Source organism: Musa acuminata, chromosome BXJ3-7, assembly GCF_036884655.1.
Source record: "Musa acuminata AAA Group cultivar baxijiao chromosome BXJ3-7, Cavendish_Baxijiao_AAA, whole genome shotgun sequence".
NCBI lineage: Eukaryota > Viridiplantae > Streptophyta > Magnoliopsida > Zingiberales > Musaceae > Musa > Musa acuminata.
In genome coordinates, this window is record NC_088355.1 from 40,740,058 (window position 1) to 40,763,186 (window position 23,129).

At 41.3% G+C, this 23,129-nt stretch overlaps 4 protein-coding genes across 4 annotated transcripts; 1 reads left to right on the top strand and 3 right to left on the bottom strand.

Moving 5' to 3' along the window:
- Positions 1-628: 628 nt before the first annotated feature.
- Positions 629-9,280, bottom strand: LOC103992764 (probable sugar phosphate/phosphate translocator At1g06470). The gene is made up of 12 exons (XM_009412605.3): positions 8,221-9,280; positions 7,936-8,108; positions 7,119-7,204; positions 6,949-6,998; positions 6,781-6,848; positions 5,623-5,723; positions 5,501-5,513; positions 5,091-5,275; positions 4,852-4,938; positions 4,232-4,326; positions 3,417-3,570; positions 629-1,163 (listed from the first exon to the last, which is right to left on the bottom strand). The coding sequence occupies exons 1-11, from the start codon at positions 8,724-8,726 to the stop codon at positions 3,456-3,458; spliced, it is 1,479 nt and encodes a 492-aa protein (XP_009410880.2). The 5' UTR covers positions 8,727-9,280; the 3' UTR covers positions 629-1,163; positions 3,417-3,455.
- A 780-nt stretch (positions 9,281-10,060) lies between these two features.
- On the top strand, positions 10,061-11,432 carry LOC103992765 (RING-H2 finger protein ATL3). Its single transcript, XM_018829087.2, has 3 exons — positions 10,061-10,349; positions 10,426-10,496; positions 10,566-11,432. The coding sequence occupies exons 1-3, from the start codon at positions 10,212-10,214 to the stop codon at positions 11,194-11,196; spliced, it is 840 nt and encodes a 279-aa protein (XP_018684632.2). The 5' UTR covers positions 10,061-10,211; the 3' UTR covers positions 11,197-11,432.
- Positions 11,433-11,721: 289 nt separating this feature from the next.
- Positions 11,722-17,092, bottom strand: LOC135643718 (uncharacterized). Its single transcript, XM_065161042.1, has 4 exons — positions 16,842-17,092; positions 14,225-14,347; positions 12,147-12,266; positions 11,722-12,063 (listed from the first exon to the last, which is right to left on the bottom strand). The coding sequence occupies exons 1-4, from the start codon at positions 16,876-16,878 to the stop codon at positions 11,999-12,001; spliced, it is 345 nt and encodes a 114-aa protein (XP_065017114.1). The 5' UTR covers positions 16,879-17,092; the 3' UTR covers positions 11,722-11,998.
- Positions 17,093-19,663: 2,571 nt separating this feature from the next.
- LOC103993017 (probable alpha,alpha-trehalose-phosphate synthase [UDP-forming] 7) lies at positions 19,664-23,129 on the bottom strand. Its single transcript, XM_009412943.3, has 3 exons — positions 21,127-23,129; positions 20,467-20,740; positions 19,664-20,281 (listed from the first exon to the last, which is right to left on the bottom strand). The coding sequence occupies exons 1-3, from the start codon at positions 23,127-23,129 to the stop codon at positions 19,937-19,939; spliced, it is 2,622 nt and encodes an 873-aa protein (XP_009411218.2). The 3' UTR covers positions 19,664-19,936.

Here is a 23,129-nt window from a genome sequence, read left to right on the forward strand (position 1 = left end):
TAAAATTATCATAAATAATATATTATTTTATTTAAATTATTAATTTTTATTTGTACAGCATAATTAAGAAAATGATTGAGATTAATTTTCTTAATCATGTGAACGATCGTAACGTTTTGCCTCTCGATCAAGAATCAGTTGTAACTTGTAACGATCGTAATACCTTCCTTCTGGTATTACGTCCACAAGAACGATCGTAATACCTTCCTTTCTAGTATTACGACCACAAGAGTGAATCGTAATACCTTCCTTCTAGCATTACGTCCACAAGAGCGATAAGCCTATAATGATTGTAACACCTTTCCCTTGATGTTTTGTCCACCGACGGACTGAGGTAGACTTGAACAGTCACTTGCCAACCACTATCCATGGAGGTCGACAGGATCGACCCAAATGACCTCATGTGAACTGTCATTCACAGGGACGGACATACCATAATTGCTTCATGTCACTACCCTAGGGGGGGTGATTGGGCCTGGTAGAATATTTCCTATCATTGTCAGGTGGAGGTGACGGAGCTTCGTGGTGGAATAGGGGCAGAGTCGACGGACGCAGAAACCATCATCCTGCAGAGTATAATACATAAAGCAACAAACGAGCCAATATTCTAAAATAATCATGGACGACGGAACATGGAATGGTACTAGCAAGTATTATGTGGGTGAATGGTACATAGAATATGTAGATGTTCTTTTATGACTTGGAAAATGTACTAATCCTATACATCTTTGAACATTGTTGGTTAGCAAAGACGAGACAAGTATAGGGGAACTAATAAATATTCAATTAAATCAACAAATAAAACATGCAATCACCATCTTCAGATAGCACTAAAGCCAAAGCAACTTTCTGCTCCGAGGAATAAGAATGCGGCAGGAATCACCAAGTGTTGCATTGCACCTTTGTTTTGTTATCATAAACCAATTTCGGTAAGTTCTAATCATGTGAGCTCCCTGCCATAGAATAACCACTTTCCAGAAAGCTCGTCACATAACGCCTCCCACATGACATTTGAATAGAAGACGCAGGCGCGAGTAGAGTGAGTGTCCAAACTTGACATACATATCCTACAATTTTGCATTCATGAACTTTAACCATTGTCTAAACTCTACGCATGTCAACTCACCACACCTCAGAAGATGCATTCTGAAGGCTCCATGTACCTGCAAAATAAGTTTCAAATGGCATCCAAAACAGAAAAATAAAAAGAAACCTGTTAAAACTGAAGCCATTTGTCTACTTTATTGTCGAGCGATCCAATAGGCAGGTATCAGCCCACTTCTGACTTGGGTACTGCTACTGACAAAATATATGGTAGCACACGCATGTTACAAGGCCTCTCATTACTTGAACATCGTCCAGCACCTTTTGTAGAAATTTTTAATATGCTAGACGAGAGTGAACGCTGGGCAGGTGGTTCCTTCAAAAATCTAAATCTATTTTCAATACGATAACAAGTTCTTTACTTCTTAAAACTGTGTTTTTAAAGGTGCTAGAAGCCAAGGTTCCAAAAAGTCTGAAGCGTTAGGCGCATACTCGAGCGAAATAAGACGCTCTAAAATGTTAAAGTATAAAAAATATACAATATATTTTTAAATTATATATAAAAATATAGTATAAAAATATAAAAAAATATATAATATAAAATATGATGACAATAGTTTTAATTATCAGTTCTAAGGATTAACAATCCACTGTTAACGGTAGTTATAATAATGTGCAGTAGGAAGGAGAATAGGAGTCCCCGATGGTGAAAGATGGGAAAGACAGGGCGACGGTAACAAAGGTACCTTTGGACCGTAACAACAATGGAGGAGGAAGCTGCAGACGGCGACAACAGCGACAAAGAAAGCTACGGACCTGTCCCTTGACAGCGAAGGGAGATACACACAAAATATTAGGCGGTAGAGGGAGCTGCGTACAAAAATAACAATGATGAAGGAGGAAGATTTGAACCTTTACATCGACGACGAAGGACTTGTCGACGGCAAAAGAGGAAGATTGAACCTTTTCGTCAGTTGCAAAGGAAGCAACGATGGAACCTAGGGTTTGCCGAGCAAGTCGAGGGGGAAGGAGGGTGGATTTCGATGTTTACTGTTGGACTTAGTTGGTTCGATTGAACCAACTAAGTCACTATTGAATTGAACTAGAGTCTAAAAGTTGGTTCGACTTGTTGGATTCAATCGGGCAATTGCTCGAGGCGCGTGACACCTAGGCTCAGGCGAGCACCCAAGCCACGCTTCAATGAAGCGCGTCACCTAGACCCTATACGAGGCATTCGGGCCTCGCTTTGCCTAGCCTGAGCACCTAGGCGAATGCTCGAGCGCCTTTTAAAAACATTGCTTAAACTTAGTGAAAACTACTGAAAATTTTCACTTAAAAGTCACATGACCAACTTACTTCTCAAGAGATGTACTGTCAGCAAATGGAGAAATTCTATTTGAGTGACTATAAAGAAGAGAAAACTGAACTATAGCACCATACTCAAAAAATTGTCAAAGAACATGTCGTTAATTTTCAAGTGCTTGTATAGAGAATAAATTTTGGAAAAATACCATATTCCAATGACAATTTAAAGGTACTGTACATTCTCTTAAATTGTTGGTTTCATATGCCATGTGGTAGAACAACATGCAAATGAGCATTGCAGTTTACAGGTTAATCTCTCAGGGCCACTTAAGCTCCCTAATTCACCTAGCTCATTTGTTTGTAGGGTTATCCAAAAAGTCCTTGATTTGATATTTGTTTTCTACTTTTCTATAATCTGAGTATCATTTGAACTTGAGCTCTTTAGCAATTAGGAAAAACCTATGCTGCACAAATATCTTTTGTTAGAAACTTAGAATTATACTGTGTACTTAATATTATTTATCTAGTGTAAATAACATGTACATGTTTGTCAGAAGTGTGTCATCTATAACTACTGAAACGTTTAGCAGCAGAACAACTACCTCATAATCTCGAGCCCCAAACAGCACCAGGAAGGTCATAAACTAATCATAAGAACCATTGATTAGAATCAGCTTAAACATCTTTATTCCACTGCTGCCTAACTTCAATTAGAAAAATTAAAGATGGAGTACCAGCAGCAGTTTATCTCTTAATATGGCTATAACATTTGATGAAATACATAATTTCTAACACTAAGTTTTTGTTACTTCTTAAGGTTACTGCAACAATACACATCATACTCAAAGTGTTGGACCAATTTAACGGCTAGAAGTGAACAGATGTACAAGTATTCACCAATAATGTGACAACATTTGGTGAATAGAAAAATACGACATTCTACAGCTAATGCATAAAGTTCAAATTTCTGAAAATAAAAATCAATTATAGTAGAATAAAATGGAGAAACTAACTAACAAAGATGATAGGGTGAGTTGCCATGTAAAATTATTAACAGAAGATCTTACCAGTTCATTACCAATGTTGTTGCCCACAATGATGGATACTCAAGCGTCTTGAAGCTCCATATCATCAAGAATGACATATTTTGCAGCTCTATCTATTGATCTAGAATATGTTCCCTCATTTTCAGTTTGCTGACCTTTCATCAGTTTGTGATATCTGAACATCATATTGCAAACAAAAATTAAGCATAACCTATGAGACTGTATAAACTGGCTTACTGTAATCATGCTCTCACTAATCTTAAACATAATAGTCTACTTTTAGCTTATAATATCTCAATGGCAAGTAGACAACATACGACAAAAAACAATGTTGTACGTGAGAATGCTACACTGATGTTTTTGACTAGTCTTTTAAGTGACTGGATTTCATTAAGCAAGTATCCTACCTAGTCCATGAATGATAAAATTCCTTTTCTAATGGATATTTTCCTTCTGAGCACAATTATGTCCATCAATTTGCTAATAGAATGAGCAAATGTCATCGACTTTAAAATTAAAATGCGTTTAATAGGTATCACATTTGGCTCTCAATTAAACACAAATTGAAAATTCTCCATCAGTAACAAACTTCTTTATAAAACCAAGGTGTCAAACCTTGTCAGAGAATCTGGAACAAGTTAGAGAAAAAACTCAACATATTTGTTTTAACATGGCCTTCATTTAGCCTGTGTAAATTAACTATTTATGATGTTTTACAATAATAGCAGACTGAAGCAATAAGAGAACTGAGTGCCATTTACCAATATATGAAAGCGCATAAACCGCATGATAACATAAACCAGAAGTGGTTTAAGACATAAAATGTAAAGACTTACTTGTACCAATTAAACAAACTGACCCCAACCATAATTGTAAAAAGTCCAAATCCTTTTAACCAGGTAAATTGATCGTGGAAGTAAAATACTGCAACCTGATAAACATGAAATGTTGCATAAGTCAGAAATATATTACACAATAACACATTTTTCTACAACTTCAACAATGTATAAGTCAATATGCAATGAAAATGATGGTTAAGTCTACACATAATATTTTACTATCTATATATTATTAATATAAATGTTTTAAGTCAAGATATAGTATGGTTTAGCTATAGATTGCAACTACCTGATAATGTGACTTTCACTAAGTACTAAGTAATCAAGAAATACATGGTACATATGTCTAAGATTGATAAGTGAAAGTAACAGAAAGCCATCTGCAGTTCAAAGCTCATCAATGTTACGGAGTTAACTTTACTTGTAAAAGACAGGAGCCCTTATAATAACAACAATAATAATAACAATGAATAAATAATTAAACCATCTAGCATTTCAAGACAAGGTAGAATGCTTCAGGGTTCCTGATCTATCAATGATAATTAAAATAGCTTCAAAATTCACCACAGAGAAAACATAAGACATGTCAAAGGTGTCAAGACAAAACTATGTCATACCATAATTGTCAGAGCCTCCTTCACAATGCCAGCTACTGTAACTGTTACTGCACTGGTTGCTGACACGAGAATATATTCAGTTAAAACCTGCATGACAAAGATGGTAGATTGCTTATTCAGTGTCGAAGAATGCTTATACATTGACAAGCAGAATTGTTTGATGATATCAGAAATATTGATCCACACTCATCAAATTCAACAAACTTACTTTTTCAGCATACATAGTATGTAATTCTTACCATAAAAAATGCCAATGCTCCGCCAAGAAGCATAAGTAGGCAGCTTTGCATTATGTGTTTTGAGCTATTAAAGTAATTGTTTCCCTTGAACTTTTGCCATGGATCCAATAAGAGAGAGAGGACTGCAGTTATTAGTGCCATTACTGGTGTCACATAGCTCATCAGAGCAATTGGATTCTTTAAACCTGCACCACAAAAAAGAAAAAAAAAATGCATGTCTCATGTGGTCTTTTATAAGGCTTAAATCATAAAGCAAGATTTGCAGTCTGTTGCAGCTGTTTAATTAAATGTGTCATGGTGAATATAAAAGTCAATAAAGAGATAGCTTTTCCTTGCAACAGCAAACCCATACAACCCACTTTCACGTAAAAACAAAATTGCTGACCACAATAATTTGATATGCTGCTTACCGTAGGCCTCTTTCTTCGGCGTTATATTTGAAGCCAATGCACAGAGAAAAGCAATAGAACTTTAGATCTGGATATTAAATAAAACAAATATCAAAGTGTACAAAGCAGCTTTGACAGCCAACCTGCAACAGAATTTGAGTCATGCACCAGCGGAAACCAGACATTACAGCTGAGAGCATAACAAAAAGAAAGCCCCAGAATTCAAACTCGGTCTCTTTGGCAACTGAAAAGACAGGTGAATTGTTACTGGTCAAGATAATAGTGCTGCAACATTAAACAAAAATAGTAGATATGTTTAACGGTAAAGTATGCGGAAATGCAGTGTTGACATGCCACTGGTCTAGGTGTCAGAGTTTACAAGACAGTCCATCAGAGAGAATACACCTAACAATTTTAAGAAAGATAACAGTTAACATAAAAAACTCAGATGCTTGAGACAATCTCCAAAAGAATGGTATCCTAAGTCATAGATAATGCAATAAGCCTCCATGAAGGAAAAAAGTTAAAAAACAAACTCAGCCACAAAATGGTAACCAAATGAACTGACTGATTGCTAAATAAGTTCTGAATTCCATTTATTTAGTCTTAAAAAATACACTTCTGCAACTTTTTTACGAAATTGTGACAAAATGATATATATTGTCTCTAGTTATAAGGGAAACAGATGGAAAACATAATCTTATGATTCGATTCATTATGTAGGACCTTCAATGGGTAAAGAGCAATGAGGGGAGGGGTGTGGGGTGTAAGGCTAGACCTAAACCAAAAAAGGGGTTCAAAAACAAACCTGAATTTGGTGGTACCACAGGGCTTACTGGGCAGTAAGCTCTATACTGCACCTGAACCACTCGAAAAGGGGCAATCCATATCCCAGTTTATGCCTGGGCCCCTATATAGCATCCAGCATGTATCCACAGAAAATTGCATTCCTTGGTAAAGTTGTGTGCTAAGACAATAATTGCCTCACTCTAATCACTAGCTCTAATAATCTGTGATATGGACATAGTCTGAAACTTTTCATTTCACTGGACATATGGGATAACTAGGACTGATTATTGAGCTTGATAGGCCACAAATAACTAGAAGATCTGAAATTCCAATGGAGTTCACAAATTTCTTGTGCCCTTGATATACAACAGCAATATCGTAGTCACACACCCCAACTGGTAGAACAATTGTTGCCTTTGTATGAAACATGTATGACATCATTTTAAAAGTTCCATTGAAAAACTACACATTTAAAATAAAATTAGCTAGAAGTGGTTGATGGAACAATCTACCTGTTAACAGAACACCAGCAGAAATAATAAGTATGATGCCTAACAGCTTAAAACTGGGAGTCTCCAACCTACAAATGTAAAAGAAAAAAATAAATAGTAATAAAAAGAAAAGACAATAGCATTTGTAATATCAGAAAAAAAAAAAAAGTTGGTGATGTCAACACTCACCTAAATACAAAAGCAAAAACAAGGAGAAATATCGGGGAGGCAGATTTACACTGCAAAAGAGAGAACCAAAAATATATATATTCAGAAAATAAAATTATATTCACTGAAATCAACCGAATACAAAGAAATGGCGATTCAACTAATTCACTTAACTCAGTAGAGAGGCGTACCATTGTTGCAAAAGTGACAGATATGAAAACAAGAGACTCATTGCTCAGATTTACATCCAATGCAGTTGCAATAGCTGTCGGGATAACTGCAAAATGTGATCCACACAAACCACTAGCATTTAAAAAGTGCAGATTGCAGAAAAAACGAAAGAACATCAACATAAAATAGATGATATCTGTTAACATTAAGCCAACCGTTTGATATTCAATGACAAACATGGACACATTATTCATAACAACTGGTAATTATGGTACCAAAGTATCCTTCATTTCTTTCATTTCCAACTCAATAACCAATACAACCCATGAACCAGTAAAAATTCAAAATATCATATATTCCAAGACGTGCAGGATGTTTTCCTGTTGCATATTCTGATATCATTTGCCTTGAACATTGCTCAACGGCGAACAAATATTCACTTAGCCCAATTCCATTAGTTGGGACATCACTGCTTGTTGTGGTTGTTGTATATGTTGATACCATATGTTAGATTTACATCTTGAAAGATCCAACTCAAAAAAGATTTTGCAATTTTTCAATAAGCTTCAGATGTATACCTTCAACACTGCACATCAATTTTTATTTTCAATCTATGCAATATGGCATCATCCAGGACCTCAATGTCCTTCTACAGGATCACCCCTTAGAAACCTGAACAGAGATCACTATCCTACAGCAAACATCTAAAGGATAATAACAAAATTCATCTGATTGATTTTAATGCTACACAAGAAGAATTTTAGGGTGTAAAATCATTGGTCTACTGCTGTTCTTATATTTCTCTTCAGAGAAAAGATACAATGGCAAAATCTCTACCTCTGATGAAGTAATCCTTCCATGACATGGTATTCCTGTTGCTTTCAGAAATCCGAGACTGAATATACACAATGGCATTGGATAAAATGGCTTGCATGGAAAAATGAACTGTATTCATCAGCAATGGAGCTGGAAATTTACCCAAGTGATCCCCTAACAATGTTTTATTGTACCTAAAAGCATCACAGCGAATTGAATAAGAAAAAGGATCATCTCAAACTTGAAATTTTAGATCCACAATCAAGAGTAAGTTAAGTAAACATTCACGTCGAATTAGGAACTCACACTGTCAAGCAGGTGCTGAAGGTGTACCAGCCCAGTATATAGAACAGAGTTTTGAACACGATCACGGCAGAGATGGGGCTCTCTTTGGACTGCTCCAACGACTGGAGCTTCGCTATCGAATCGCTGGCGTGCACACCGTTCTCGATGTCCAGAGGAGCGTACTTCGTTGCACTGTCATTCGCGTTGCCCGAGCACATGCATCTCTGGCGAAAACTTTGGGATCTCATCTGGTCCTCGGTCTCCGCGTCCGCTTCCTCGGACCTGCCCTGATGGAGCAACGGCAGTTCGAACTCTTCGGATTCTTCGGCCGCCGAGCTGGTCTCCGGGGATCCAGCATCGGCCGCAGCATTCGATCGCAAGATCCCGTTCACGTCGCACCACCGCGAGAACGAAGGATCCCTGCGCAGCACTGGCTTATGGTGGTCCTCTTCTTTACCGACCTCGACGGCGTTAACTTCAGTGTCTGCTGCTGCAACTGCTTCTTCTTCTCTACTCTTCTCTTCCATCGCCACAGACGGTCGAGACTAGAACTCGAGCATCGATGCCGACCCAGATCTTGGGAGGCGCACCCTCGATCGAATAAAAAAATCGATTCAAGAAGTAGATCCAGGAACGATCGGACACTTCTCTGTCATCCTGATCTTTATCTCGACGGATCTGTAGATCTGATTTGAAGAGAGTGGTAGGTGGTTCGTCAGCGGTGGGGGAAGAGGGGGTTTTGGTGTGGGTTGTTGCGGCGAAGATGGCACGGATCGAGGGGAGGGATGGGTGTCGGCGTGGTCGTACAGAAGTTTCACCCTTCTTTTGCGTCGGCGCGAGAGAGTCGGGCGGAGAAACGGCGGAGAGGGTTAGGGGAAGTTCGACCGGGGCAGCGCAGGAGACTACGCGTTCAAGGCTGACCTATGTCGACTCAGCCACCGGTTTCGTTAAAGATGCTTCTTAGTGGCTCATCAGCTGCGGGACGCATACGGCTCCGCCAATTTCCTACCGTTCGCGGCACCGAGACGCGGTAGATAGGGAGACGGAAGTCGTGTTTCCTGTCTCGAGCTGCGTATTGACGCACAAACTAGAAACAGCTATTCGATAAGGGTAATAATGGTGATGAAACTCGGGTGACGTCAGTTGCCCCAAACAACGTCTCACAGTAGATTAGAACGTCGACTAAGACACATTAATACTTTGCTCAAGCTCGATCCCTCATGCCACGCCACGCCACGCCAACGTCGGTGTCAGACGCTACCAGAAGTACGATCCTACTCCCTGCGAGTAAGTACATCAAACAACGGTAATCCTCACTATAAAAACCCTCACGCTCCAAGGAAAAAGGGAGGAGGAGATAACAAAAAAACCCCCTAAGACTATCGACTAATTTGATCGTCGGATGGGTCGAGTCGGGAAGTGCGAAGATGGTGACCTCCCACTAAACGCCCAAGCGAGGAGCCTCCTCTCGGAGGAAATGGTGACCCCATTCCGATCGGACCATCGTAGCCGATCACCTCAGCGGTCTCAAGGGTCGTCCCGAGAAGATCCCCCATCATCCGGACCTGAACCAAATCGCGTCAACCCCGAGGTTACGGCTTAAAGTTGGTTACACCACCACTATTGACACGAAAAAGAGAGTTGGAACCAACCGAAGGACTCCACGCCTATCTTCCAATACCTGCATACATGACTTCCATCACAGACATCTCAGTAAGATCATCTCAGTAAAAGTGTACTAATCAGGTCGACTCAAGAGGATTAAGTCGAGGATCGCATCGACTTCATCTGAGCCAAACATGTGCAGCGTTAAGAAAAGGGAATATTCGTTCTTTTCTTGCTTTGCTTTATGCTGTCACTAAAGCTTTTGCAGAGCATCCATCGCGAGGATTCTTCAAGCAAAGGTAAGAAAAAGCAGATTCCTCTACAGAGAATAATGCGCGCATAGAAAAGCATACCAGTTAGCATTCACATCCTCAAAGGGGGAATTGGGCTCCAACAGCAGCTGAAGCATGAGTTCCAACAACAATACCTTGATATACCCACGGGGTTGGAGGAATGGTAACGAGCATGGATCTTCGCAGTCGCCGGAACACGACCGCCGTCCGATCTGGCGGCCTAGCGTTCCTCATACCCTGATCCGACGGCCGGTATGCCTTGTTTTTGCCATGGATGTTAGAATCTCAACTTCTACAGCTTTGCTTGCTGATTCTTCTTTCTCCCCAGGAAGAAGACCTGTACAATCCATGGAGATTGTTCGAGGAAAGAGTGAGGACGGGGCCTTTCGGCCTGACACGGTAAACTTTTGTATCGTGTATGGTTGTTATCATGACTACTTACTTTGACTTCGTGAGTTCTTTCATCAGCTTCCCTTCGCGGCCTCATTCTCCGGTACGAATCCTGGTCCTCAGTGGATCCGCCGACGACAGGGTGAACCCCAGGCTGACGCAGTTCATCAGGGATTCGCCGCCGCGGATCAGGGGCGAGTGGCACCTCGGCCAGGCGGCGGAGCCGGAAGACCAGGGCCTGACGGCCGAGGAGTTCAAGAAGGCCATGGGCAAGCTCAGGAAGCAGGTGTACAGCCCTCCCTACCCCCCGCGGAGGGCGTGGAAGCGCGGCCTCTTCAGCAGGAGGACCGACACCGGCGCCGACGACGCGGAGGAGGAAGACGGCAAGGACTGCACCATTTGCTTGGAGGCGTTCCTGCCGACCGACCAAGTCCTGGTGACGCCATGCAACCACATGTTCCACAACGACTGCTTGGTGCCGTGGGTGAAGAGCCAGGGGAAGTGCCCGGTGTGCAGGTTTGTGCTCTGCGAGAGGAAGGAGGGCGCACCGGTCAGAAGAAGCGACGGAGGCGCCAATAGCAACTATTTCCCTCGCAACGCGAGCGATTTGGATGACGAGGAGTTGCCTTTGGACCTCGTCACGCTCATCAGGGCCATGGAAGAGGCCTTCGGTTGGGTCAACTACGCCCGCGCAGCTTCTCACCGCTAGAAGATGCTCCGAGCGAGCGACATGATGTGAGGTTGTGTTCTAGTGTTTACCAAGAATCCATCTGTAGTCTCTACTTGGTGGTTTGTGTCCGAGGCAGATAAACCACCATCTTAAGGATACCTGACTGCCTCCTGGCGTGGGCAATAGCTGTGGGTATAGTAATACTGCACTAGAAATGAAACAACTAGCCTAAGCTCATGCCAAGAAACAAAAGCAATTACTATGGTGCTTGATCAGATCAGATCCATAAGGTTAGACAATGATCACAGAGAAAAAAATTCATACACTTAAGGCATACCTACGGAGAGATCAAGATGAATTGGTCCAACAAAAAAAGTACGGCAAAAATGAAAAGCCATAGAAGCTGGCGACATCACCTGACTGCTACCATCAAGTAGAGTTCACATTTTTAATCTATTGAAAGTTCCGGTGGGATACCTTTGATGCCACGAGCATGTAGGAATGCACTAAAAGCAGCAGAAAGTAATTACAGGCGTTCTCATTTGCTTAGTAACCTGCATGATGTGAATCAGTAAAGGTATATCTTTGATTTGTCATTTACGGAACGTGAAATCTCCCCCCAATGCAACCATAAAATTAAATACATGATGACAATGACTAAAGATCAACTTAACCATTACATGATGCTACTCGTGAAACTTTGCGAGGAAGCTTGACAAGTAAATTATTGGAATCATTCTCTTAACGAAATCACTAACTGGAGTCGACAAGGGAGGGAAGAGAAGTCATTTACATGGTCAACATCGATGTATGGTTCGCACTTGAGCACATGGCTTTTTGGTCAGCTATCTCGAATCAAATTAGTAGGCTCGCTCAAAACATACTTCGGTAGTTCATATTTTGCACCTGAAATGGAGGAAGAGGAAGAATTTTGCACATGCAATAATAAAAGTGTGTAAAAGACAAACATGACAAAAGATTGTTCTCACCTCTTTCATCATAGCAGAGAGTCATGTCAGCATTTGAAATAATTATGCCTGCACTGTCCACTATAGCTTGTGCAAGGTTTATATCAGCTTCCGCTGCAGCTCGGAGTGCATCCCATATCTCTGCCACAGTAAGATGAATTGTTTGGAATTTGTGGTGCTTGATACTAAAACCTGTTAGGATTTCACATTCCTACACTAGGCTCCTGTTTTATTAACACAGACCCTGATACTCGAGATAGCAAGAATTACAAATGTGCCATATGCATGCTTTTCATAAATTATGCGACCATTCAATATGTAGTTGTCATTGTTGTGCCGTATCCAATCCGTTTAAGGATTTGATATCAAAGAAGCAGATAACAGATAACCTATTATAGTGATGAAATGATAAAAGAGTGTAGCGACGTGAACAATACGAAGCAGGTATCACCTAGATAGGAAAATTACTTGAGAAATATAATGATGCTAGTTTGAATTTTCTATGTTTGGGAAATATAAAATTACTTCTGCCGATTTTATTATTCTCTTTATCAAAGAAAACAATAGTTTGAATTTTCTATGTTGTAAATTACTTCAGTTCAAGAAAGGTCCCCATTTAAAACAAGTGATTAAAGACTCTCAATAAGATGTATTTTCACTTCATTATTTCGCAGAACAAACTACGAAGTGAAACCGCCTTTCAATTGGTTTGAAATTTTGACAAAGTTTTTCTTTTCCCCCCTTAAGAGTGTTATTCTTTATCTGCACTAGAAGCATATATAGCTAAATTTGGTATTCAGTTAAGAATGAAAAAACTTTTAAGACTCTCTCCTAATATTGAATAATTAGCAACGTAATCTACAAAATTCCACAAATTTTCAGAGATTTACTCTTTCAGGGAGCATTTTTTTTTAATTTTATTGCCTGTCAAAGCTCTTTAGGTCAGTGGACAGAAGATAAATACATTTTACCGAAGAAATATGTCTTATTTTGATTATACATATTTTTCTGCTAAAAGTTATAAGCTCCATTTCCTACTAGATATGGCTTTTCTAAATATCTTCAAGAGCAGTGAGAAAGCTGCTAAAGCAGATAAGGCAATTCCTATAAAAAAAATATAAAAATAATGAAGCAAACCAATCAACCGAAAAAAACCTCTCCATTGCAAATGATAGTAGACAGGACAATTTATTTATTGTAAATAATATTTCTGGAGGTCTATAATCTTTTTACAACATATTGGAAGCACCATAGCACTGCAAGACTGCAAGTCTCTCCATAACAACAGTACTTCATAAAATATTAAACTGGCTGGAACCTTCTTAAATAAAATGCTTTTAATGGAATTGAACATAATACCATCAACCAAGAAAGAAATCAATCATTTGCTACATTTAGAATGTGGTGTCTGCACTTATAACAAACATCCTTAGAATTTTTTTTAAGTTCCATGTGTTCAAATTATGATCATGATGGAAATTTTTAGTAGCTGTGCAAGAAACCTGCCCTATAACAATCCAGACACTTAAGTTTCAAAAATAAACCAAGATTTCTTAAACACCACTTAAAATGCATGCAAACATAACTTATACAGTCAAATTTTAATGAAACAATTTATTTCAAAATTTGTAACCTTGAACAAAAATTCATTAGCCAAAACTTGTTTTATAGAGATTCTCATATATGTAATATGTTGATGAGCTTCCATTTACTTAGAGAAGTTTTCCTTTTGCAAATGTATTGTTCCAAACAAAAACCAAGTGTTATTTTTGCAAATGTGTTATCCCAAACAAAAACCTAAAATTGAGCAAAATTTGTTTATAAAGCATAGATCAATATCCATTATGCTTGGGATCAAAACTGGTCCAATATTTTCTGGTATCGGAATGTAGAATACAATTTGAAAAACTAAAAAGGAACCTCCTACTGTGCCATGACATTTACATCTAAATTTCAGTTCATGCTTTTTCAGTTACTTCTAGAAAGACTTGAAATACAACAATAACAATAAAGGTTTCTGATTGAAAGGTCATGTGCGAAAGAAATCACTGCAGGTTAATAAAGCAAACAGTTGTAGCTATTTCTGTGGAAATGAGCACCTTTTTGGCCACCATAGTGAGGAGCAGTATCCCAGAATTCATCACACATCTGCTTGAGATGTGTGCGGGTTATTGGCTCATTATGCTTCCAGGGCTTTGGTTTACGGAGTTTCTTAGTATTCTCTACGATCATTAAAGCCAATCAGATCATAAATAGACTCATTCAGGCTGACGGCCAAGTACAAATGTTAGCAGCATGTTAAAACACAAACAAAACGGAGAGTTAAAGTTAAGAAGCATTATATAAAATCCTTGCATAGCTTATATGTTAACATCACTCACAAGAAAAATTCCATCATTCTCAAACAGAATCTTTGATATACTTAATGCAGGATACAGAACATTTTGAAGAATAGGGAACAACATAATTAGTATCCAGTAAAAAGCGCAAACTTAAAGCAAAGTCCATGAGTTAGTTATGATGGATGAATCTATGGGCAATAAAATTCAGGGTACAGTTATCCATTGTGTTACAAGGTCAAGACATCTGAAACACAAAAAATGTCATTCTGGTACAATTAAACCTCAAATACATCATTTAGTAATAGGTCATATTATTTCTCTGAAAAGCACAACACGAGTTGCATACATGATTCAAAAATTAGAAACTAAATGCAATACATTCTAAACATTCAATTGACTAAAATGTTTTCATTTATTGCTCAAATAATATGATTAATGATGCCTCGACTAGGATGAAAGTGCAATAATTGTCATAAATTAAGCAAGATGAGCACTATGCATCTATGTGAAAGGAGTCAAGTATCAATGGGAAAGGGTGAGTACCACGGAGGTTCAGCATAAATAAGCATGGAGAAAAAACATGCTTAAAACAATCAGTTTTAAGTCCACCCTCCTTGTGTAAGTCTACCATTTCCCAACCAGGATTAAAATGATAAATCCTAATTAAAGATATCCAAAATAAAATATTTCAAGTACTCTTTCTAATTTATTCCATAAGCATCATTGACAAAGTCCCTATACCTGAAAAACACTCAAAGCTAAAAATGACTTCTACATCACAATACATTACGACAAATCATTCATTGCAGATAGAAGTTCAAGTTTGGCACAAGACCAGAAGCTCGCAAAGAGGAGGTATCATCTGAAAAAATTGGATACTAGCAGCAAAATTGCGGCATGGTTTTTATTATGCATATGAGTCCATTTATGATTTAATTTCCGATACAGCCAGCCCTTCCAAAAAATTTAGAAAGTCACATTTGTGGATGAACATTGATAGGGACAGATTTGGCACCGTCCAGCTCCCTTCACCACGTGGACTAAATGACAACAAAAGCATGGAACCAGCGACCATCAATGGTGGCACGTCCCAGCCTCTTCACCTCCTAGCTGACATCTCGAGCCATGCATCTATGGCTGACAGCACTCTGCATTGATGACTGATAGCAAGCCACCCACATTAACTCCTTCGCCGCATAGGGCACACCCTCATTAATACCTCTACCACCTTGGCTAATGCAGAGGAAGAGTGCACAACACCCAGGTATAAGAGCCACATCCCAGGCCAAGCCACAGGGGAGGACCAACAGGCAACCTTCTCTCGATCCTTTACTCTCTCATTTTTACACAGCTCGTACTGTTTTCTTTCATCCCCTCCGTCTTGTACTCACTTAAGCATCGGAGGGGTCGAGCCGGGAAACCCCCCGGTGCCAACCTATTGTGCAGGATCGCTGGCGACCAAGAGACAACCCTGCAGCTTGAAGATGACCCGACAGCCAAGAGAGGACCTCGCGACTGAGTAGATCTCAGTTCCTCTACCTAGCCTCACCGCTCCAATGTCAAATAATCCTTGGCAAACTGCCTCCCATGTAGACTTCCAACGCGGGTTCGCTACATCAGCACTCCCACATCGGCGTGGAGGAGACATAAGGATGAACCTACGCCTTTGGCAGTGAACCAACCGTGCCAATTGGAGCCAACTCACCGGCCGACGGTATTGATGCACAATCAAACGTGACTACTCCTATTTAGCAAGTCAACATAAACAGCGTCATATTTTTCTCCTGACTCCCCATAATTAAAAATAGAGCTATGTCCTTCACTCAGCTCACTTGCCAACTTTCCATACGTGGAGGAGTGATAGCAGAGTACCTCTTGTGACTGTATGAATGATCAAGGTTTGAATAGCAATACATTCCATGCATAGATGAACTAAATATCTGAGACTCCAACATTATATGTACGTCTACCCAATAAAAGACTTTACCGTCTAAGATGCAACTAATGCACTCTAACTAATCAGCATGAGAACTGAACAGGCAAAACACTAGATGCACCAGAAACAATTGGAAAGGAAATACTCATGAAAGAGTAGAATATAAGAGATACACGATGCCGATACATATCTATTCTGGATGCATTTTAGAAACCCCTTATCAAAATTTCCCTCCTGTGATGAGAATCTATCAATCAAACAGCAGCGAGAACAGAACGCCGCTACACACGAAGAGATGAACATCACCCGTCGTCATTGGCGATTCAACAGAACGCAGCAACGATTTGACAATCAAGACAACAACAGGATTCAAGTTCATGCGAAAGAGGAAAGAATATATTCCGATGGACCGAAACGATAGGGTGGATCGGAATTCACCTTCTCCTTTGGTGGGAGTGGATCCAGCGCAGCCCATCCTGATGCGAACCAAAATCCAGTCGATTGCGATCGGGGAGAGAGAGGGTAGAAATCAGACCATCGGGACCCTGAGTCGTAATGGGAAAGGAGGAGCGTAGATCGTGGTGGTCGGCGCCTCGGGCTCCGTCGAGGATCTCGAGATGGGAAGGGGAGGGGGCGGTGGCGAAGTTTCGGCCTTGAGGTCAAAAGCCGCGTGCGATAAAACGAGACGGCAAAATAATGGGGCTAATTATCTCCGTCACTGGAATTAAGATTTATATTAATTTATAAAAATAAATATTTAATCTTATTTATCGTAATATCACCGATTTATTAACGAAGGATATAATACGTATGAGAATATCGTTAAGGACGATAGATAAAAAGATAATTTTAATTTTTAATTATATCTTAATTAAAATTTATTAATCGATTCTTGTGGTAGTGACGGACGATAATACTATCGAGGGTCGTGAGTGGTTATTATGGTAGTGGTCGACCTTGTCCAAATGGATCTGAACATCGATGGCTGAGGTGAGGGTGGGCATCCACAGTAGCGATGACGATTTGATGATGGTGGTAGGATGTCTTTGGAAATGGGTGGGGTGAAGTTGAAAGAATTTTATAACCTCTTGTGAAAAGAGGAGGAAGAAGAAGACGGAGAGCAACAATATGAGATGAGACAAAGGAAGAGGAAGAGGATGAGGATAATGGCCATATCGACGTAGATGTCATTGTCCTTTTCCTCTTCCTCTCCCTTGGTCTCATCTCTTGCTGTCACACACTCTCTCCTTCTTCCTCCTCCTTCCCTTGTAAGAAGTCGCAAAAGTTTCTCAACTCTACTTCCAGGACTCCACCTCATTTGTCTCCAATGACATCCATAAGATCCACCACCACCATTATCAAACCCATTATCACTACCATGGTAGCTGCTGTTGCCTTGGTTGATGATGTTTGAATCCACATCGACAAGGTCGAATACCATGTCATTCTCATCAACTACTATCACAACAACCACCGGTGGCTAACAACCACCCGCGGCTCGACAGTGTCGTCTGCCACCACTATAACAATCAACTAAGAAGTTTTAATTAGGATATAACAAAAGGAAATATAATTGGATGTTGAAAATACTTTTTTGTTTATCATTTTTATGTCATTCCTATACATGTTGTCACATATTATATCTTTCGTAATAAAACCGATAACGTAAAGGTAAATGAGGTTAAATATTTCACTTTCATAACTATAAAAATTTTATTATAAATTTATTAAGTCTAAAGATCAGAATACTATAAAAGTCTAACTACAATGGGTAATTTATAATTAACCCCCAAAGCATGACTTCACATGGTTGGTTATTAACTCCTTTACATATCATATAGTAGTCATAAAGATAAGAATATGTCCTAAGTAATTAGATTTTGTAAGCATATATACAAAAAATAAATAAATTTATCATAATCTATTTTACCTAAACTAAGAGATAAATAAAAAATAGTGTTAAGGAAAAATATCATTGACGTCCTGATCAATCTAACATAGTCTAGACCTGTTTATGTAGGATTGTCCAAAGAATCCCTATGGTAGAAATCGAGGTCGAGAGGGGTTTTCCGACATAATCTCTTCAATACTCAAGTTAGTAATTTGAGATCTCCAAAAATGGATTTGAGTGATTCAAAGAAAGAGAAGAGCTTTCCTCTATTTGAAACATATTTTTATACCTTAAAGGATTAGAAAACTTAATCTTCCTTGTCATAAAAAAATAAAAGTAAGCTTATGATTGCTTTTCTTGTTATAATAAATAAAAAAAATTATATTTCCGTACATCCAATCGAACCCTATCAAATAATAAATTTAAATAAAATATATAAATTTCTCTTTTTTATTCATATAATTTTATGATAAAAAATAAATTTAAATAAAATATATAAATTTCTCTTTTTTATTCATATAATTTTATGATAAAAAATTTAATATCATACGAAGTGACGGGAGAAATATTAATTATAATCATAACTCAACACATAGTTAGCAAGTGGAGGAATATAACTAGGTATACATCTAAAAGCTCATACCATTATAAACACTATTTTATTAAAAATTCAAAATTTTTAATTTTTTTTTGTTATCGAGGAGATTATGTCAGAAATCTTAACCTCATCCAATCTTGATCTTTGTATAAGTCGACATCCAAACAAACATTTGGAATTATTTTGTTTTAATTTAATAATCAACTGATTATTCAATCAAATCGAACTGGATTCATCAATTAAAACTATTGAATATATATCAAAAGTATCTCTATATATTTAAAATTATAAGGAAAATGGAGGAGGTAAAAGTGCTCGGTGGGTATAAACACATGAAAAAGAAAAAAACTCTAAATATAATTTTAGCTTGCGTTCCATTCTATATGTGACATTTTACATCAAACATTTATAGACATATACATATACTGCATGTGATCTGCATTTATAGACAATCAAACATTTACAAGCAGATTACTCACTAAGAAAAGGCTTACCCTTTAGTAGAGGCAGTAGAAGAGAAAATTAACAGGCCAAAAACCACAAGCACAGCAACAACGACATGCCTATCTCAGGAGGTTCTCTGTTTTCTTGGTTGCCCATCTGCATTGCAATGCACGTCGTCGTTGTTATCCATGTCCTGCGGGAGCAGTCCTTGCTTCTTCCTTCTTGGACCTGTTTGAACAAGCAGAGAACCGTCCGTGTGCAGAGACGCAAACAATGAACCAAAATAATAACATCAAACACTTGTGTTATTGCTAAAACTTAGCTGCATCGAAAAAGATCTCCAGCACCACAAGAGTTTCGAAATGGCAGAAGAAATCATATCAATAGTGATATCTACTTCATAACTGGTTCTACTCGGATCTAAGAACAGAGCTCCCATTTAGAGTTGAAATGGAAACAATTAGGAAGGCCTGAAAGCATTCGGTGTCTTCAGCTCAGTTTGTGGACGTGAATGCTAACGAAGCTACCACCCATCTGAACAAGTGCAACCAATCCGGATTAATCCTGTTGGTTCTCCATGAAAGAGAGCTGATGGATCGGTCATTGTGATGTTTCGGTTCTGTTCTCGGCGAGCGTGGGTGGTGGTCCGGGGATCTCCTCGGGGAAGGAGGTTGTTTCAGAGGATTCAGCGAGTGCTCCGAGCATGCTTACCACGTCGGTGGTGTCATCCAGATAGTACTTGGCCTTGCTTGGCTTCTGCCCCACCGTGCAAGCAAACAACGATGTGTGGGGGGCGACCAGGTTCCTCGTCATGATGCCAGCAATGCCTTCGAACATGTCCTCGTCCGACCTGTCATCCCCGATGCACAACACAAAGTCCGCTTGTCTCCCGTCCTCCATCATCGACGACAAGATCTTCTCTGCCACCAAGCCTTTACTGACTCCCTACGTATGGAAATGCAACAGGAGGAGACACATGCATCATCAAAACAGGAAAAGGGATGCTGATCGATGCTCTACGGTGTCTCTGCAACGGGATTATGCTCGTGGCGAACATGTATCCGAGGAATGCATTGCTTACAGAAGGGTGTAGTTGATTGACATAGAAGAAGTGGAGAGTCGATGCTTACCTGAGGTTTCACTTCGACGATGAACTGACCACTCTTCACCAAGACTGGTTCGTTTGCCAACACACTCTCGAGATGGTCGAGCATTTCCTTAGCCTGAGCAGATCCGAAGCCAGGGTCAGCGTCTTGATGGTGCCACACCAAAGCACTTTCTTTGGTCTCCATATATGATCCATCTGTGGCTTCCGTGTATAGTTTCATCACTGGCTCGGCCATTTGCATCCACCCGAAGTCTGTGCTCTGGCTACAGGCTTCCCATTCGTTGTCTCTGGTCCATCTGCAATCAAATCCAAAAGTAATCGTCACAGAAGCAGCAGCAGCAAGTGTTGCAGCCAAGAGATACAGAGAAGAACGTAACAACAACCACTGCACGGCCACATTCTCCATCATCGATCACATCCGATAGACAACGACATATCTCTCGTTAACCATATTTTAGTACACATATCACCATATTGTTTGGAATGCCGAGGGTAAAGCCACCCTCCTCGTATCCTCCAATGCATTGGCAGGAGCCCCATGCATGAGGCGGTTCTTTTGTTGTTTTGAGCCTGACATCTAAATTGGTGAGGAACCTGCGACTCAAATGTTCTGGCCTGCGGAGCATACGAAATTGGAACTAGAACAGGAAAACAAGCAAGAAGAAGAAGAAGAAGAGCAAACCTCATGAAGAAGCCATGCTCAGCTGCAATCCCAAGCTTTTTGCACCGAGAGAACCATTTGCCTAAGCTGTCCCGCCCTCTTCCACTGACAACGAAGATCACGTTCTTTTTATCGGCACAGAGTGCATTGATGATCCTTATAATCTCTGCGCTGGGTTGCTTGTTGATGGATGTCTGGGGAACCAACGTGCCGTCGTAGTCCACAAATATTGCCCTACTCCTTGCCTTGTCGTAGGCGGACACGATGCCATCCACGCTGAGCTTCCTGAAATTGGGATCGAGAGCCACCACCCTGAATCCAAACCCCAGACCGATCCCCCAGCATCTCCTCCTGAAGTGATCCTTGCAGGTCCTCTCCAAATCATGCAGAAAGCTCTTGGACCAGAAGCTGACGTCGTGGGTGCTGACATACTTGTAGTGCTTATCGTGCCGCAGCTGCTTCTCCGAGTCGGAGAGCGCGATGGCCTCGTTCATCGCCTCGCCCGTGGTCTCGAAGTTCCACGGGTTGACGCGAATGGCACCGCTCAGCGACGGGGAGCAACCGATGAACTCGGAGACCACCAGCATGCTCTTCCTTGGGCACTCTGCATTGGAACCCGAATCAGCACCAGAGATGCCCTGTCTGCAGACAATGTACTCGTAGGGAGTGAGGTTCATGCCATCCCTGACCGCCGTGACCACCACGCACTCGGCAATGGTGTAGAACGCGATCCTCTCGACGAGGGGAACAGGGCGATCGATGAACACAACCGGACTGTACCCTTTATTCCCGAAAGCCTTGTTAATCCTCTCGCAGCTCTGCACTATCTCCTCCTGTATGCTCTCGACGTCCTTCCCTCGGCCGCGTGCGGGGTTGGCGATCTGGACCAGGACCGCCCGCCCTTGCCACTCGGGGTGCAACTTCAGCATATGCTCGAATGCGAGCAACTTCAGATTAATCCCCTTGAAGACATCCATGTCGTCGACCCCCAGAAGCACGGTCTTGCCCTCGAACTGCCGCCGGAGCTCCTCGACCCGCTGCTCCTTATCGGGCAGGCGGAGCACGGACTGCAGCTGGCCCATGTGGACGCCGACGGGCATGATCTTGATGCCGACGGTGCGGCCGAAGTAGTCTAGGCCGATGTAGCCCCGCTTGGACTGATACTCGAGGCCGAGCATGCGGCTGCAGCACGAGAGGAAGTGGCGTGCGTAGTCAAAGGTGTGGAAGCCGATGACGTCGCAGTTGAGAAGGGCCTTGAGGATCTGCTCGCGGACGGGGAGAGTGCGGTAGATCTCCGAGGAGGGGAAGGGACTGTGGAGGAAGAAGCCCATGCGGAGGCGGTTGAAGCGGCGACGGAGGAAGGTGGGGAGGGCCATAAGGTGGTAGTCGTGGATCCAGATGTAGTCGTCCTCGGGGTTGATCACCTCGATGATCCGCTGTGAGAAGAGTTTGTTGGCTAGGACGTAAGACTCCCAGAGGGCGCGGTCGAAGCGGCCGCCTGCGCGGTGCTCGGAGGAGGAAAAGGGGAGCATGTAGTGGAAGAGAGGCCACAGCGCCTGCTTGCAGTAGCCGTGGTAGAACCGCTCGTTGACGTCGGCAGGGAGGAAGGCCGGCACGCACCGGAACCGCTCGAGGAGGGCCTGTGCGACCTCGTCCTGTTCTCGGGGGTCGACGTGCACGCGGAGGGAGCCGACGTAGAGGACCTCCATGTCGTCCGGGAGGCCGCCCTTAAGCTGGAGGAGCAGAGAGTCATCGTCCCAGGCGAAGGACCAGCCGTGGCCGTCGGGACGACGGCGGGCGCGGACAGGAAGCTGATTAGCGACGATGATGACGCGGTCCTGGGCGATGGAGGAGGGCACGTCGGAGGAAACGCTGATAGCGCGGTCATCGTCCTCATCGAGCCCAGCGAGCGAGCCGGGGACCGTCATGGTGCGCGACATCCGCCGCGACCGGCCGCCGAGGCTGAGCGCCGAGAAGTTCCCCGACGCGAGGTCGAGGAGGTTGGTGTACGATCTGGACATCAT

Excerpts from the sequence above, each read along its gene's own strand:
- LOC103992764 (XM_009412605.3), bottom strand. The coding sequence starts at position 8,726 with ATGGAAGAGAAGAGTAGAGAAGAAGAAGCAGTTGCAGCAGCAGACACT. Across the intron at positions 4,327-4,851 it reads AGGAGGCTCTGACAATTATG|GTTGCAGTATTTTACTTCCA; the intron begins GTATGACATAGT and ends CATGTTTATCAG. Across the intron at positions 3,571-4,231 it reads AGTTTGTTTAATTGGTACAA|ATATCACAAACTGATGAAAG; the intron begins GTAAGTCTTTAC and ends TATGATGTTCAG.
- LOC103992765 (XM_018829087.2), top strand. The coding sequence starts at position 10,212 with ATGAGTTCCAACAACAATACCTTGATATACCCACGGGGTTGGAGGAAT. Across the intron at positions 10,350-10,425 it reads ATACCCTGATCCGACGGCCG|GAAGAAGACCTGTACAATCC; the intron begins GTATGCCTTGTT and ends CTTTCTCCCCAG. Across the intron at positions 10,497-10,565 it reads GGGCCTTTCGGCCTGACACG|CTTCCCTTCGCGGCCTCATT; the intron begins GTAAACTTTTGT and ends TTCTTTCATCAG.
- LOC135643718 (XM_065161042.1), bottom strand. The coding sequence starts at position 16,878 with ATGGGCTGCGCTGGATCCACTCCCACCAAAGGAGAAG. Across the intron at positions 12,267-14,224 it reads TCACTATGGTGGCCAAAAAG|AGATATGGGATGCACTCCGA; the intron begins GTGCTCATTTCC and ends TTACTGTGGCAG. Across the intron at positions 12,064-12,146 it reads TCTCTGCTATGATGAAAGAG|GTGCAAAATATGAACTACCG; the intron begins GTGAGAACAATC and ends CCTCCATTTCAG.
- LOC103993017 (XM_009412943.3), bottom strand. The coding sequence starts at position 23,129 with ATGATGTCCAGATCGTACACCAACCTCCTCGACCTCGCGTCGGGGAAC. Across the intron at positions 20,741-21,126 it reads GAGCATGGCTTCTTCATGAG|ATGGACCAGAGACAACGAAT; the intron begins GTTTGCTCTTCT and ends ATTTGATTGCAG. Across the intron at positions 20,282-20,466 it reads TCGTCGAAGTGAAACCTCAG|GGAGTCAGTAAAGGCTTGGT; the intron begins GTAAGCATCGAC and ends TTCCATACGTAG.